General features: G+C 38.3%; 2 protein-coding genes and 1 long non-coding RNA gene across 6 annotated transcripts; 2 read left to right on the forward strand and 1 right to left on the reverse strand.

Annotated features, from left to right (window-relative positions):
- Window positions 1-2,114: 2,114 nt before the first annotated feature.
- On the forward strand, window positions 2,115-5,383 carry LOC111008642 (uncharacterized). The gene has a single exon (XM_022281388.2). The coding sequence runs from the start codon at window positions 2,200-2,202 to the stop codon at window positions 5,101-5,103; it is 2,904 nt and encodes a 967-aa protein (XP_022137080.1). The 5' UTR covers window positions 2,115-2,199; the 3' UTR covers window positions 5,104-5,383.
- A 757-nt stretch (window positions 5,384-6,140) lies between these two features.
- On the reverse strand, window positions 6,141-8,615 carry LOC148212572 (uncharacterized). Its single transcript, XR_015789704.1, has 2 exons — window positions 8,070-8,615; window positions 6,141-6,683 (listed from the first exon to the last, which is right to left on the reverse strand). It is a non-coding gene; the product is annotated as an uncharacterized LOC148212572 (long non-coding RNA).
- Window positions 8,423-15,269, forward strand: LOC111009045 (uncharacterized). Of its 4 annotated transcripts, none has more exons than XM_088121592.1 (13): window positions 8,423-8,476; window positions 9,770-9,905; window positions 10,663-10,799; window positions 11,059-11,260; window positions 11,337-11,575; window positions 11,684-11,795; window positions 11,943-12,087; window positions 12,175-12,317; window positions 12,425-12,594; window positions 12,849-13,154; window positions 13,240-13,295; window positions 13,529-13,743; window positions 13,861-15,269. In XM_088121592.1, exons 1-13 carry the CDS (start codon window positions 8,438-8,440, stop codon window positions 15,042-15,044), a joined length of 3,084 nt encoding a protein of 1,027 aa, XP_087977718.1. In that variant the 5' UTR covers window positions 8,423-8,437; the 3' UTR covers window positions 15,045-15,269. The 4 variants fall into 4 exon arrangements, with proteins under 4 accessions (XP_087977718.1, XP_022137651.2, XP_022137652.1 ...); XM_022281959.2 differs by lacking the exon at window positions 8,423-8,476 and adding an exon at window positions 8,903-9,336; XM_022281960.2 differs by lacking the exons at window positions 8,423-8,476; window positions 9,770-9,905 and having other exon boundaries at window positions 10,663-10,803.
- The last annotated feature ends 231 nt before the right edge of the window (window positions 15,270-15,500 follow it).

Consider the following 15,500-nt stretch of genomic DNA (forward strand, 5'->3'; position numbering starts at 1 on the left):
AGATTAGTTGAAGAATAGTACATTGAATGAGGAGATGGTGTGGCAATCATTTTTTTGAAGATAAACTTTGTCCTTTCCTCCATGTAAATGTTCATGTCATTATTTGACTTTTGAATGCAAGGGAATGTCAATGGGTTTGTGACGAATCACCAGGTGTTCTCCACCTGCACATATTAGAAAAATGAATACCCATTTCTATTTACTTGTACAAATTGAAATCTACAATCCCAATATTAATGGGAACTTGTACTTGAACTTGAACTTGGTAGAGTTGCATAAGTATGAAGATATATTAGAAGATTTAGATGTTGAAGGTTGGAAGTTGTATCTGACTAAGTTTGTTCGTGCGCAGCACTTGAGGATGAGTTTGATCCTTGAGAAAAGGCAAAAGGTAGGTAATGAGCATATGGGCAACAAATGGTCCAGGTGAGCAAAAACTTGTGTTTCCTTGTCTGGGATTTCTGATAGTGACTTATAAACACATAACTCATTTTGACTAATGTTTCTTCCTCACTTCTCAAAACTTTGGAAACTAAGCAATGTAAGAAAAGAAACAATAAAAGTTTTATAGTGATGGTTCAACAAATACATTTCTGAATTGCCTATCAGAGAGGATAATCCCCATTATGGAGGGTAATATCTTGTCCTCTTCCGATTGGCTTCATTTCCAAAGGAATAATTTTTTTCTGAGGAAACTCTCTCTCTCCCTCCCTCCCTAATATTGTTTTATATTGCTCACTCCCACCAACCTCACATGGTGTCTCTGGCTCTGTGTTGTGGGTTTGAACAGGCCAGGACTATTGAAGCTTGCCCCTAATGTAAAAACAGTAGTAGTTTTGCTTCTCTGTTTTCTACCTGTATTTTATTTTGGTATTAGGTAGTTTTGGTTGACAGGAAAAAGATATTGATATTTAGACTTCAAACTCAGGATTACACAATATAGAAATTAGAGAAGTGCGTCCAATGCTCTCTCTCTTTCTCTCTCCACTGAATTATACACTATGAAGATAACTTTGCAACACGACAAGAAGCATGTTTGGGTCCCCATACTTTTATAGAAGTAACGATTTAATTCTTAGACTTTCATATGCAATGATTTAGTCCTAACGCTCTCTCTCTTTCTCTCTCCACTGAATTATACACTATGGAGATAGCTTTGCAATACGACAAGAAGCATGTTTAGGTCCTTGTACTTTTATAGAAGTAACGATTTAGTCCCTAGACTTTCATATGTAATGATTTTTTCTATGTTAGTTTATAATTTTTAACAAGTTAATTTTTGAACTTTAGTATATATTGATTTGGTCTATCTAGTTTGAAGTCTATAACAATTTAAATAAATATTGTTAAAAAGTATACAATCTTTCTGATCGATAAATTGTCAAGGCACCAACTATATTTTTAAATTACATGTGCTAAATCATTATATGTTAAAAATTGATGGTTCACATTGGCAAGATTTGTTATAGTTGGAACTAAATTGTTACGTACTAAAATTAAAATTCAAGGACTAAAATTACTAATTCATTTATGAAATTATAATGATGAAATGTGTTTTTTATCCTTTAGCCCTCCATTATCCATCTCTCTTAGAAAAATGGACAAATTGGTATTGATGAACCAGAGAGATATTTTAGTTAAAAGCCAACTATTGTAACATTCCTTTAAAAAGTCTGAATAGGATAATACAAAGAGAGTTGAAGAAAAGAACAACCCAAAGCTCAAAAGGTCCTAAAGGAAAGCCCATGCCTGTGTTTTACATCAAGCACAAGTGGGTCTGCCTTCTTACTTTTTCCATAGCTTTCAGCTATTCCCATCATGATATCTTATCTCTATATAGTTTCCCATCCAACCAAGCGACTATGTTTTCAGGAACTTCCTTTAAGGAAAACAAGAAACAAGAGTAAAAACTGACAAAGTTTTAGAAGAACTAGGAAAGGTTGTGAAAAAGGCAATTAGCTATAAAGAAAGGTGGTGGTTAAAAGTGCATTTACTTTTTCAAACTTCTTATTTCTGGACTTTCTTAAGCTGATTAAGCAGCCAAACTTGGCAGCACTATTTAAACTGCAACTCCCAATAAGAGCAAAAGGCCACAGATTCTATATTCTCTCCAACTCATCATCATCCTCTATCTTCCATTTTTCTTGCCTTCTTTATATACTCATAACAAGGTACTAGAGCTGGAATGCTCGTTTTTTCATGGCTTACATTCACGTGCTGCAGTTCCTTCTCTTTTTCTCCAGTCTTAGCATTCTCCTTGCCGTGGCTAGGGGACAGGATTCAACAGCTTCTGACTGGCTTCTGAAAATTAAATCAGAACTGGTTGATCCTGTTGGAATGCTTCAAAACTGGTCTCCAAGAGCTCATGTATGTAGCTGGCATGGCATCACGTGTTCGGATGACGAGTCCTATATTGTTAGTTTGAACCTTTCTGGGTCAGGATTATCAGGTTCCATGTGGAGTGAGCTATGGCATGTCACTTCACTTGAAATGTTAGATCTGTCTTCAAACTCCCTCTGTGGTTCCATTCCTTCTGAGTTTGGCCAGTTCTACAATCTAAAGATACTACTCTTGCATTCAAATAATCTGTCTGGTAAAATACCTGCTAATATCGGCCTTTTGAAGAACTTGCAAGTTCTCAGAATAGGTAACAACATGTTGTCAGGTGATATCACGCCATTTATTGGAAACTTGACTAATTTGCACATTTTGGGCCTCGGCTACTGTGATTTCAATGGAAGTATTCCGGTTGAGATTGGTAACTTGAAGAATTTGATATCTCTTGATTTGCAGCAGAACAGGCTCACTGGTTCTATTCCTGATAGCATTCGCGGGAACGAAGAGCTTCAGAACTTGGTGGCTTCGAATAATATGCTTGATGGCAACATTCCCGATTCACTAGGCTCATTAAGGTCGTTGAAAGTTTTGAACTTGGCCAACAATAGCCTTTCTGGATCAATTCCTGTTGCATTAGGTGGTCTTTCCAATTTGGTGTACTTGAACTTGCTTGGAAATAGGTTGAATGGAGAAGTCCCTTCTGAGATGAACCAGTTGGTTCTCCTCGAGGAGGTAGACTTGTCAAGAAACAACCTCTCTGGAACCATAAGCCTACTGAATACTCGGCTGAATAATCTTCAAACTCTGGTCTTATCAGATAATGCTTTTACAGGAAACATGCCAAACAGTTTCTGCTTCAAAAGTTCAAATCTTCAACAAATATTTCTAGCCAGAAACAAGCTCTCTGGCAACTTCCCACTGGAGTTGCTCAACTGTTCCTCACTACAACAGTTGGATCTTTCTGATAACGGATTCAAAGGAGATCTCCCATCCGCTTTGGACGAGCTTAAGAATCTAACAGATCTTGTGCTCAACAACAACAGCTTCACTGGATCTATACCTCCTGAAATTGGAAACATGAGCAACTTGGAGGGCCTGTATCTGTTTGCAAACAAACTTACAGGAACTCTTCCAAAGGAGATAGGGAAGTTACAGAAGTTGAGTGTCATTTACCTCTATGATAACCAGATGTCGGGAAGAATACTGGACGAGCTTACAAACTGCACGAGCTTGACAGAGATCGATTTCTTCGGTAATCATTTTATAGGGTCCATTCCTGATAATATTGGAAACCTAAAGGACTTGGTTGTGCTTCACCTAAGGCAGAACTTCTTGTGGGGTCCCATCCCATCAAGTTTGGGCTACTGCAAAAGCCTCAAGTTGTTGGCTTTGGCTGATAACAATCTCTCAGGATCTTTGCCTTCCTCTTTGGGGCTCCTTTCAGAATTGAGCACCATCACTCTTTATAACAACTCTTTTGAAGGCCCTCTCCCTGCATCATTCACCATTCTCAAAAGCCTAAAGATAATAAACTTCTCCCACAACAGGTTTAATGGAACCGTCTTTCCTCTAACTGGCTCAGATTCTTTAACTGCATTGGATTTGACAAACAACAGCTTTTCAGGTCCTATTCCTTCCAGATTGTCCAACTCCAGAAACTTGAGGCGCCTCCGCCTCGCACACAATAGACTCACCGGTTATATTCCTTCCGAATTTGGCCAATTGGAAGAGCTAAACTTTCTCGATCTATCACACAACAATCTCACAGGAGAAGTGCCACCTCAACTATTCAACTGTAGAAAGCTTGAGCACTTTTTGCTAAATAACAACAGATTGACAGGAACTATCACTCCACTGATGGGAAACTTACAAGCACTTGGTGAGCTAGATTTCTCATCCAATAACTTCTATGGAGAAATACCTGCAGAAATTGGAAGCAGTTCCAAACTACTTAAGCTCTCTCTCCACAGCAACAACTTATCAGGAATAATCCCACTGGAGATTGGAAATCTCAACTCCCTCTATGTACTTAACCTCCAAAGAAACAACCTTTCAGGCTCCATCCCACCAACAATCCAGAAGTGCAGCAAACTGTATGAGCTGAGACTGTCGGAAAACTTCTTGACAGGTAATATTCCCCAAGAACTTGGAGGCCTGAGTGAATTACAAGTAGCACTGGATTTAAGTGAAAACCGTTTATCCGGTGAAATCCCGTCATCCATTGGAAATCTATTGAAGCTGGAGAGACTGGACCTCTCTTCAAATAAGCTCATGGGGGAAATCCCTTCTTCACTAGAAAAACTAACAAGCATACATATCCTGAACCTGTCAGATAATCAACTTCAAGGTCCAATTCCTTCAATATTTTCAGGTTTTCCATTGAGCTCCTTCAAGGGAAATGATAGACTCTGTGGCCCACCATTGTTATCATGTACAGAGTCAGCTGGAAAAGAAACGAGTAGATTGTCCAAGGCTGAAGTGACAGGCATTATTGTGGCTATTGTGTTTACCTCCATGGTTATATGCCTGATAATGCTGTATATTATGCTGAGAATGTGGTGCAACTGGAGAAAAGTTTCTGTGTCGAACTCTGATGGAGGTGGGATTGAACATGGAAGAGAAGAGGAGAAATGGGTTTACAGAAATGACAAGAATATTGGTGAATACTGGAAAGTTGATTCCGTGGCATTGGTTCCTTCTAAGGGTAAGCCATCTTCAGCGACTAAGTGTGTTTTTCAACTCAAGATGGACTCGGACTCCATGTAAGGCAAAGATACAGAGGTGTTTTCTTTTGGGTCACTCCAAGTTCTCATTGTTTGTTTTCCCTTTGAATTGTAAATGTGTTTATAGAGCTCTCATCTGAAACCCCAAAGCTTTCTGAGCTTATTCATTACCAATAGAATAGACAATAACATCGAGGATATGATGACGCCTTTTGAAAAGTAAAAAGGAGAAAGTAGAGGGAAATTAACACTTTACATTCAATATTCAAATTAGTTTCATTTTAAAACTGAAGTACTCCTTTATATTCAGAATTACTTTACCATCTTCTTCTTCTACTTCTTTTCATGTTCCATTTCAACTTTTTTTCACTTTAGTTTTTCAGACAAGTTCTCTTACAAGCTAAGATTTTCTTTTTAATCATTATTAACAATCTTCTTGTTTTGGGTACTGGGTTGGAAGAGTATGGCACACTTCCACTTTCATAATCTTCATTGCAAGCAAGCGTTTTTAGTTTACAGAGACCAGAAATGGAAAAGAATTTGGTGCAAATCTTCTTCCATTCTGCTCTGGTCTTGCAAAAGCATACTCATCAGTCTACCCACATACCATATTCCAAAAATGAGTGCAATAGAAGTCTGGCCGAGTATCAGACATCCTATTTCACTGCAGTTTCAAGACCCAAAATAAATTGCAACTAAAACCAAAAATGAGATCTATTGTGAGCTGAGTATCAGCAATCTTTGGAGTGAGGTGTTCATCAAGGAGAAAATACGACTTCCATGAAGGCATGGTAGGACGTCGCCTATTCCACGGATGATATCAAACCTCTGCTTCCAAGGCTTGTGCCCTGAACTCATGAAGCAAAAGCTGCATTAGAATTTCTGTTTTTGTTTTTTTTTTCTCCTTTTGTTTTTCCTTCAGAATCAAATTTTAGTTGCACATTACTATGCTTCCAGTCAAAACAAATCCAGAGTTCAATGAGACATAAGATTTGAAGCCAGTAGCGTCCAGAAGATTATTATGTATTAACTTGTACCAGGGCATCACAGTCTGAGGAAGAAGGCAGAAGAAGCTTCCTATTAAAAAGTAAAATTTTTAACATTGCTTTGAATGATAGTTTTCACCAAAAGAATTCATCACCATTTTTGGTCAACTTCCTCAACACCTCGAACGACAAGGTGGTTTTTTTAAGCCTTCATACTGGAAATTCAATCCAGAGTTGTCTATGATTATTGTGCACTAAAAGCATAATGAAAATAAGACATAATCAGAACATGGAAGCCAAGTTAAAGAAAGTGTTGACAAGGCAAAGGCAAGGCAAGTACAGCTCAATCTCATTGAACTTCACCTTCTTTCCTCGTCGATAACTTTGTAGCCTCAACGAGCACCGGAGAAGGCGAGAAGCAACAAGACATTGATAACAAGCTAATATGAAAGTAAATGATCTGGACTTCGTTTCCCCTTTCCTAATATAGCCACGGTTCAATCTGAACACCTTTACCGCATAGAGTATGCAAACCAGTGTTTTCGAGGCACAAGGCACACCTCAAGACGACAAGCCCTTTGATCGCCTTGAGGCGAGAGGCAATACAAAGGCGACGTCCAAGTGAAGCAAAGCACACCTTAATAAATAAATAAAAATTATATATATAGTGCATAAATTTATATAGTAAACATAGTTTAAAAAATCAAAACCAAAATAGTGTCATAGTAAATGTCAACAAGATACATAAAACAACCAAATTCAATAAGTTTAGTCGGAGACGGGAGCAGCAACGGCGATGGTAGGAGACGGGAGCGACGACGGCGATGGTGATGGTCGAAGACGAGAGCAAGCGATGGCCGGAGATTGAGGGTGGTGAAGGTGAATGTCGAGAGGCAGAGAGAATGGTTAGGGTTTGTGGACTGAGGTATTTTGCAAGGGAGAAAGGTTCTTGTAAAAAAACACACACATATTAAAGATTAAAATAAATAAATAAAACAAGGCAGATCGCCTTGCTTCAACGACGCGATTGCCTGGCCTCAGGCGAGAGGCGCACAAAGGCGTGTCGAGGCGCACTGAGACGAGCGTCCAATTGAAGGCGCTCGCCTGGGCACCTTGCAAGGTGCACCTGGGCGAAATCGACTCGCCTCTCGCCTGAGGCAAGCGCTCGAGTGCACCTCAATAACACTGATGCAAACTACCTCTTTTGGTTCAACAACCAGCACCTCAGATCATCAATGCCATTAATTTTCTGATACTACTATAGCATTTTGAAGTTAATTCATGACCCCAAGATGGTATTCCCCCCCTTCCCTTGTGACACTGTCTTCCTACTTCATTGACCAAATATCCTGACATTTATATGGTACAATCCACATTTTCTCGCATTGATGGCATTAATGTTTTTCATACTCATTCTGAATTTGGTCCCTTTATACCACGTTCGCTTCGCATATCGAGTAAGAGGAAATAGGTACTATGAGAGTATTAAAAATTCATTGATGGCAAATTTTAACTCAACAAGGACCAAGGGGGCAGATGTCATACTTAAAAACAATATTGAACTCCTGTAATCCTTGGTTTATTCTATATTCTTTGCAGTCTCGGTTGATTTTCTTCTCTCTTCTATCTTGTAAACAAGCATATCTTTTATAAGAAAAAAGTCAGATTTTTTCCAACACGCTCCCTCAAATTTCTCATACCCACATCTCGTCTACTTCCAATGTCAACTTTTTCTTATCTTCTTTGTCGCCTTCCCTTGGCCTGATGTCAATATTCCCACATTTCTCTTCCAACATTGACACATGAGGCTGTGCTTCCATTTTCAAGGTCTTTATCCAAAGGCCAGCCCCAGCCAAACTAATAGAGAGCAAGAAGATAATGAATCAGAGGCTCTGCTTCGAGAGAGATTGAGGAGATAATGAAGCAGAGGTTGTCCGTTCGTTTCCAAGGCAGGACAAACAATGCCAATTGCCAACTATATTGCAAGATTATTCATCAAGAAGACAAGGGTTTTTTCACGCACCTGAAAATGGGCCCAAAAACAAGGAGGAGCTCAGCAGACCCAACTTCGAAATCTCTCTCTCTGCTAATTGAATGCGTTCCTATTTTGCAATTAATGGCGGAGTCATGTCGCTGCTCGCAGTTGCAAATGGGCCAGACACCCCAAATTTGCCGTTTTATTCAAAATGGGAACTCAGAATTCAGAAGACAAGCTCTAACGATCCTTTCAAAATTCAAACAGCTCCATATCATGGCTTCTTTCGGTTCTTAAAACCCAACAAAAAGTTCCAGCTACTTGACTGACTTCTTCTGTAGGATCTTCCGTGGACTCCCTCCGTTCTATGAAAATAGTAAAAAACTTTGAAATCAAACAAGACTTTGGAATTTGCTATGTCCAACAACACTCATCGCGCTGAAACTGAAACATGGGTATTTAACTATTGCTTTCTTTCGGCTCTTTCCCATGGGGCAAAAGATCCGCAAGTATATGTCTATTGATTAACTAAAATTTATAATCTAAAAAAAGAAACTTTTTGTTTAATAATCTTTTTATTCTTTCGAATTACTTCTGTGAAGATATTTGATCGAGAAAAGGAAACAGGGTGACCCCAGCAACAGCATGACCCGGTAGTATAGAGCCCCCTGAACGACTATTTAGGCTAAAAAACGATGGTGCTTCTTTCACTGTCTTGGTTTTTGTCCATTTTTCATTTAAAAAACTCTCTCCCTCTCTCTCTCTCTCTCTCTCTCTCTCTCTCTAAATACTTATCTTGTAGGCTGCATGTCACTTGGCAGTCTTGTTCACTATCTCTTTAACCGAGCCTTCATGAACCACTAAATTAGCCTCTTCAATATCTCTGTCAGTTTTTGTAAGACCATTTACTGTTTCCTTGTTAACTCTCTCCATTTCCTTTCCTAAGCTCCATTTTCAGTTCCATTTTCATTTTCACCAACATTTCTTCCACAGCATTATCTGCTCTGAAAGCTCAACCTCTTAACTCAACTCCAAAATGTCATTCTTGTGCCAATTGATTTCTGACCTCACGTCTCAGACTGCAAACTTCGTACTTTTCTGAAAAATGGGTCTTCTTAAAGCTGCACTCCTGGTTTGTCTTTGTTGGGTTTTCTCTCTTTTGTGGTTTGGAGCTCGCTGCCATGGTTCAGAGGTCACTGTGAAGTTCTTGAAGGCCCCTAATGCTTTCTCACGATCAAAGTCGGCCACTTTTGTGTTTGAAATTTTAGTGAACGGACTCACTGATAGTTGCAAGGACTGTAACATCAGTTGCTCGGTACCTTCAACTCTTTCAGTTCTTTCAGCTCGCCTTTTTTGCTTTCTTGTTGTCTTCATCTGCTCCCTCTCTCTAAGTGGAATATAAATTTGACTTATTTCTTTTTCTTCTAGTGTTACATAATCCTTCAAAGATTTGGTATGATTTTGATCATGGATGTTAAAGCCTTTTGTTCTTTTGATGTTTTTGGTTATGATGGACCCATTTAATGGAATCACTCTAGCTGCTTGAGAATAATAAGGGGAATTTCAGAATTTGACTCCCATTTACCAAGAATTAGTCACTGGATTATTTGAGCTTCAAAACAGAAGATTCTGATCTAGATTTGTTGAAATTGGCAAATGTGGTTCTCTTCATGTTTATCTTCACTTTTTAGTGTACTTCTTTAATTGATAGTAAACTCTAAGTGTGTATCTCTACTTCTTTCTTGCAGCTGGATAACAGCCACCCTTTAGATTGTAATGACAGGAAGATTTTCTATTCAGAATTGGAGGATGGAGAGCATAAATTCAAGGTCTGCACTAATTTGTCTAAGGGAGTTGGCTGTTCTAGCTACAACTGGACTGTTGGTAAGAAATAAGAATCCCCACTATTTTTCACAGTCATTACAGTACTTGGATAATCAGCCACTTAGCTTCACATTAGAAGATAGGAATTGGTCAAAATCTCATTAAGGAAATATAAATGGTCACCATAATGTTCTGTTTCAGCACAGATAATCAGTTGCATCAATGGAAGAACTGTAAATTCTATCAATTTCTTTTTCATACAAGCATGTGCCATTAGCTACTATGTGATTCAAATTAATCTTCTGCCAATAGTGAAACTGGACTTACCCTTTATAAAGATTTCAACTATTGTAACTCTATGCTTCATAAATGTTGCCTATTTTGTCTCAAAACAACATGTTCCATCTTCTTAAGAATGAATAAACCACCACTCAACCCAAAAGCTTAAGCTGATGAGTTGGGTAAATTTAATTCATTTATATGGATTCTAATACTCCCCCTCACTTGTGGGCTTGGAAAATTACATCAAGACCCAACAAGTGGAAATTATAATAAATGGGGAGGAACAACAACGCAGGGGTTCGAACACAGGACCTCCCGCTCTGATACCATCTTAAGAATGAATAAACCACCACTCAACCCAAAAGTTTAAACTGATGGGTTGGGTAAATTTAATTCATTTATATGGATTCTAATACATCTAAAGTTGAAATTTGTATATATTGCATCCTCAGTCACTACATTGGCAAACTGAAAGAAAAATGTTAGTATTCTCCCAAGAAATTTGCCAATTTCTTTCCTGTTCACTATTTTGCAGATACAGTTCCCCCCACAGCATCTATTATGGCCTCGACAACATTTACGAATGCTTTAAATGTTTCTGTAAATATTTCTTTCTCTGAACCTTGTACTGGTGGTGGAGGTTTCGGATGTTCATCTGCACAGGCCTGCAACGTGAGTAGGTGGCTGCTTATGTTTTTGTATCGTTTATGATATCGCCATGCAGTTTCTTGGTCTTGATCTTTTTCTTTAACGTCCTTATATTGGATCATTAACTAATATTACATCTCATGAATTATGCAAAACTCAGAATGTTGAAGCAAAGAAATCTAAAAGTAAAAATGTTATAATTATATTATCTGTTTTTTCTGGCAAGAAAGATTTTTGTTAGAAGGAAAAATGTAGAAGTCTAATATAAAAGTATTCTTTGCAGCTACTGGTGTATGGTGGAGGACATGTTCTACCATCATCTTTCAAAATTCTTCAGCCCAACCTCAAATATTCTCTTTCTGTGGCCTTGCCATCTACTACTCAATTTGGAAGAATCGTATTAGTGATGGACAAGAATTTCTGTACTGATAGTGCAGGAAATATTTTCACAAGAACAGAAAAGTCAATTTCTTATGTGCATTTTGGTAAGCTTCCTGAACAATCATTATATCCCATCTTGTAATCCGTTGTAATTGTAATACAAACTTCTGAACTTGCCAGATAGAAGAAAAGAACTTGCCAGCCTAAGAACTCGCGTTCCGGAAAGGCTACTCGAGCTCAACAGTGAAACCAGACTGGTACAAGCAACAAACAAACACGATAACTTGAAGGTGTTTTTATACTTTTCAGAACCAGTTCTTAACTCATCTGTGGAGGTTTTGAATTCTCTTGAAGTAAGCGAAGGCACGCTTCTTCCAATAAGCGGAAGGAGTCTTGGAAATCGCAGATTCAGTTTTTTGGTGAGTGTTTTATCTATAGTATATGTTTTTGTCTCCATTTTCTTATGTTAATATGTCATCATTATTTTCTTTGTGCTTCTTGATATTCAAATTCAGTTCCTTTTTCAGGTTACAAATGTTTCTGGAATTGCAATAATCACCGTGAGCCTCAAGCCTAACTCTATTATAAGCAGACAAGGAAATCCTGTTGCACCACTTTCACCAGTTACTTTCCTTTATGGTAAATAATACTTATAGTCAAGGAAGTTATTAGCAGAACTTCTAACTTCACTATGGCAGTAATTAATATTCTATTCTCCTTATAAATAAACTTATGAACTTCACAAGTCTCAGAATTTTAGAATTCAATACAAACTGTAAATTTCAGATTCTCTTAGGCCCACTGTGATGCTCGGTACAACTACTTATATGAGGACAAGAGAAAAAATATTTTGGGTCGTTGTAAATTTCATGAAGCCTATATTTGATTTCAACTCTTCCTGCGTATCGATCCGTGGAGGTCGTTTGCAGAGGCAAGTTAGTGTGTTTATATAGTTCACTTTTCCATGAAACCAGGTTGTCTGTGTTTCTTTTTCTTATAAACTCTTGCTATGACCCAGCTTCCACGAGATGGGCAGGAATATTTACTCTGTTGAAGTACAAGCTGAGGAGGAAGTCGTATCTGTCAGTGTCCCGGAAAATGTAACCGTCGATGTTGCTGGAAATCGCAATCTAGCATCAAATGTTCTTCAAGTGAGGCACTGTAAGGGCATTCAGATATTTGTCTGCATCATACTAATAAATTTCTTATCCTTACATTCATATACTTCAACTGTTACATGTAATTTGTGCTATGAACAAAATATGCAGATTCTATACCGACAATATCGTCTGTGGTTTCGACCTTTACAATTGCTTCATTTACGGCAACATCCCTTGCAGCAGGACTACTCACTGTATCAACAGCTAGCCTTCAATCAGAAGGAGTGTTCATGAGATCATCTTCTTCTCTGACATATAATCCTACAAGGAATATTTTCGTATGTAACTTTGAACCAGTTTCACTCTCGAATTACTTTCTTCTTTTCCATAACTTAAAATAGATACTTCATTTTGACCATGAGCACCAAAAATTTCTTAGAAATTCTCACTTCACCGTCTCGAATAGATGTTTGATCCAAACACCGACCACTTTGAAGTACCATCTCCTCAAGTTACTAACATACACATCTTTATACATACCCAAAACAGACTGATTCGATATAACATACTAAGAAGCTTCTCTTTCATGCAGAGAATTGCTTGCCACATTCAAATTTTCGCACTATCTATATGGTTGCCGGTATCACTGCCAGTTGAGTACTATGAATTTGCAAGGGGTTTGCAATGGAGTATCCCTTATTTTAGACTCCCATGGGAAAGAGAACGTGATCATCCTGACTTAAGTGGCTATAGCCCTTTGACTGGATCAAATCCTTATCTTGCCAAAACTCTTGATTCAAAGGTTCTTCAAAACAAGGTTCCAGGCAATAACTTCACCATGGTTGATCAGTTATACGGATTGCCCCTTACTCCAATGGAATACAGATCATTTTTCGAGGTAATAAGGGATTACGTATCTTCTACTGCTCCTACACCAATGGAAAACGAACTTTTTTGATATACAGATTATTTTTTATTTGCAGAGCCAAAATATCAAACCCCTAGCTGATAATATTTTTGAAGCAGGAAGTTGCAGTCTGTAAGTATTCCTCTTGTTTCGCTTTATCGTTATCAGAGTAATGCTCCATTCTTCTTGGTATGAATCAAAATGAATGGGAATGTGCTCAAATATAATAGTCTTTAGATTTTATATAGATAATAAAATCATTGTCATTGTTGGGAAATGTCTTCTCTATATATAAATACATTTTGTTTCTCTCTTGTTCACAAACTCAATTTCCTTACAAATGAGTGTTGGTTTTCTCCTTGCAGGTGGAAAGACTTCTATAGAAGCATGTTCTGGTTAGGAATTTTTGCTGGCAGTTTGATATTCCTCCATGCATTTTTCCTTTTTATTATGAAATGTCGAAAGAAAATATACGACACACAGGGCAGTTACGGAGCGCTTACCTTCCCTAGATTCGAGATATTCGTTACATTTGTTGCACTGCCCTCTATGTCTATGGCCTCGGGTGCTCTATTTAGAGGTAACTTTTGACATTCCTCTGCTTTAGTCAGCGGCTGTATTTACTCTATGTACTTACAGAAAGAGTGCGGTGTTAAAAGATTTTAACTTGTTTTGATCTTTATTTTGGTTGTTCAAGGAGGAACTCTTGCAGGAGTAATAGTTGGAGTTTTGCTGCTCGGTGTTCTGTCGCTTCTTTTGCTAGCCTTGCTGTTGTTTCTGTCAATCGGAATCACGTTCGGGAAACTACTTCAGTACAAAGAAGTTCATCAAGAAGGTCAAAAATTTCACTGGTATCAAGAACTCGTTCGTGTAACGTTAGGTCCCGGCAAGAGAAGTCAATGGACTTGGAAAAACCAGCCAAACTCAATTTACCTTATCATTTTTGGGCCAATGTATGAAGATCTGAGAGGCCCCCCAAAGTATATGCTGTCTCAGATTTCAGTAGCGAATCCCAACAAACATGGCGATCGCATTATCGCCTCGGATGATGAAACAGAAGATGCAGAAGCACCATTCATCCAGAAGCTGTTCGGCATCCTTCGTATATACTATACACTCCTCGAGTCTATCAGGCGAGTCAGTCTTGGAATCATGGCTGGTGCCTACAAGGAAACACTCTCTTCCAGAACTCCTATAGTTGCCTTATTATGCATCTCATCATTTCAGCTCTTTTTCCTTGTTCTCAAGAAGCCGTTTATCAAGAAGAAAGTTCAATTGGTTGAGATCGTCTCCAACACATGTGAAGTCGGTCTTTTCATTATTTGTGCTGTTCTCTTAGAGAGAGAATTCTCGATCGGGGATCAAACGAAACTCGGAATAACGATGCTGGTGCTGTTCCTTGTAGGCTACTGTCCACAGCTGATCAATGAATGGTATGCTTTGTACAAACAGGCAAAGCAGCTTGACTTTGCTGGCCAATCATTCATTTCAGGACTCAAAGTAGCTTTTGTTGGATTCCTCCTCCTGTTTCTCCCACAGAGATTCATTAAAAACTTGGAAAGTATATTTGCGGTGAACCTCAGCGGAGGCTCCGAAACCGCAGATAACTCGTCTGATAGGAACAGGTATAGCAGTCGGAGCTCGAGTAATGAGAAACCATGGTTGAAACAGCTTCGGAAGCTGGCGAAGGCAAGCTTCACTAAAGAGCAACCTGGGACTTCAACTGATCCTTCAGGCAGCGGTACACGATGGAGTGGATTTTGGGGACGGAGAAGTAGGAGCAGAAGCAGCAGAAGCTCCTCCATAAGTTCTTCAACTGATTTCAAGTCCAAATCCAAAGGCTTGTACAAGGAATTTGAAACCATTTTTTCATCCAGGTGAAACTAAAACACAAATGTATTGGTAATGGCATCATCTTCTTGAAGTTCATTCACTGTTTAGTTTATTATCCCATATAGTTGATCATTTAGGGAGGAGATTACAGACAATTGGGTTCCCATTTTATTTTTGGGTACAAAATTTATGTTCCTGTATGGCCGTGTATAAGAGCTTCAGATTTATTGTGCATTAAACTTAAAAATGAAATCCAAGATTCACCCAACAAAATACTTGCATTAAGATGGAAACTTGAAGCAATGAGATGTTGTCAATTGAACTGTGTCAAGATATCTTTAAATAATTAAATTTACCCCTAGTGTTCAAATTCATGTATTATCATTTTCTTACCATTTAATATTTTAGAAGTTATCACTTTTTTTAGTACGGGATGGAAATTCAATCTCACAATTTTTTTTATTACAGATAAGTGTCTTAACTCGTTTAACTAGGTTCATGGTG

This window comes from Momordica charantia, assembly GCF_013281855.1.
Source record: "Momordica charantia cultivar OHB3-1 chromosome 3 unlocalized genomic scaffold, Mcharantia_2.0 BLBB01000003.1, whole genome shotgun sequence".
NCBI classification, from domain to species: Eukaryota; Viridiplantae; Streptophyta; class Magnoliopsida; order Cucurbitales; family Cucurbitaceae; genus Momordica; species Momordica charantia.

What these genes read in the sequence shown, in the direction of transcription:
- LOC111008642 (XM_022281388.2), top strand. Translation starts at nt 2,200, where the DNA reads ATGGCTTACATTCACGTGCTGCAGTTCCTTCTCTTTTTCTCCAGTCTT.
- LOC111009045 (XM_022281959.2), top strand. Translation starts at nt 9,127, where the DNA reads ATGGGTCTTCTTAAAGCTGCACTCCTGGTTTGTCTTTGTTGGGTTTTC. An exon ending in AATTTCTTATGTGCATTTTG is followed by an intron (nt 11,261 to 11,336) that starts GTAAGCTTCCTG and finishes TGAACTTGCCAG; the next exon opens with ATAGAAGAAAAGAACTTGCC. An exon ending in TGTTCTTCAAGTGAGGCACT is followed by an intron (nt 12,318 to 12,424) that starts GTAAGGGCATTC and finishes CAAAATATGCAG; the next exon opens with ATTCTATACCGACAATATCG.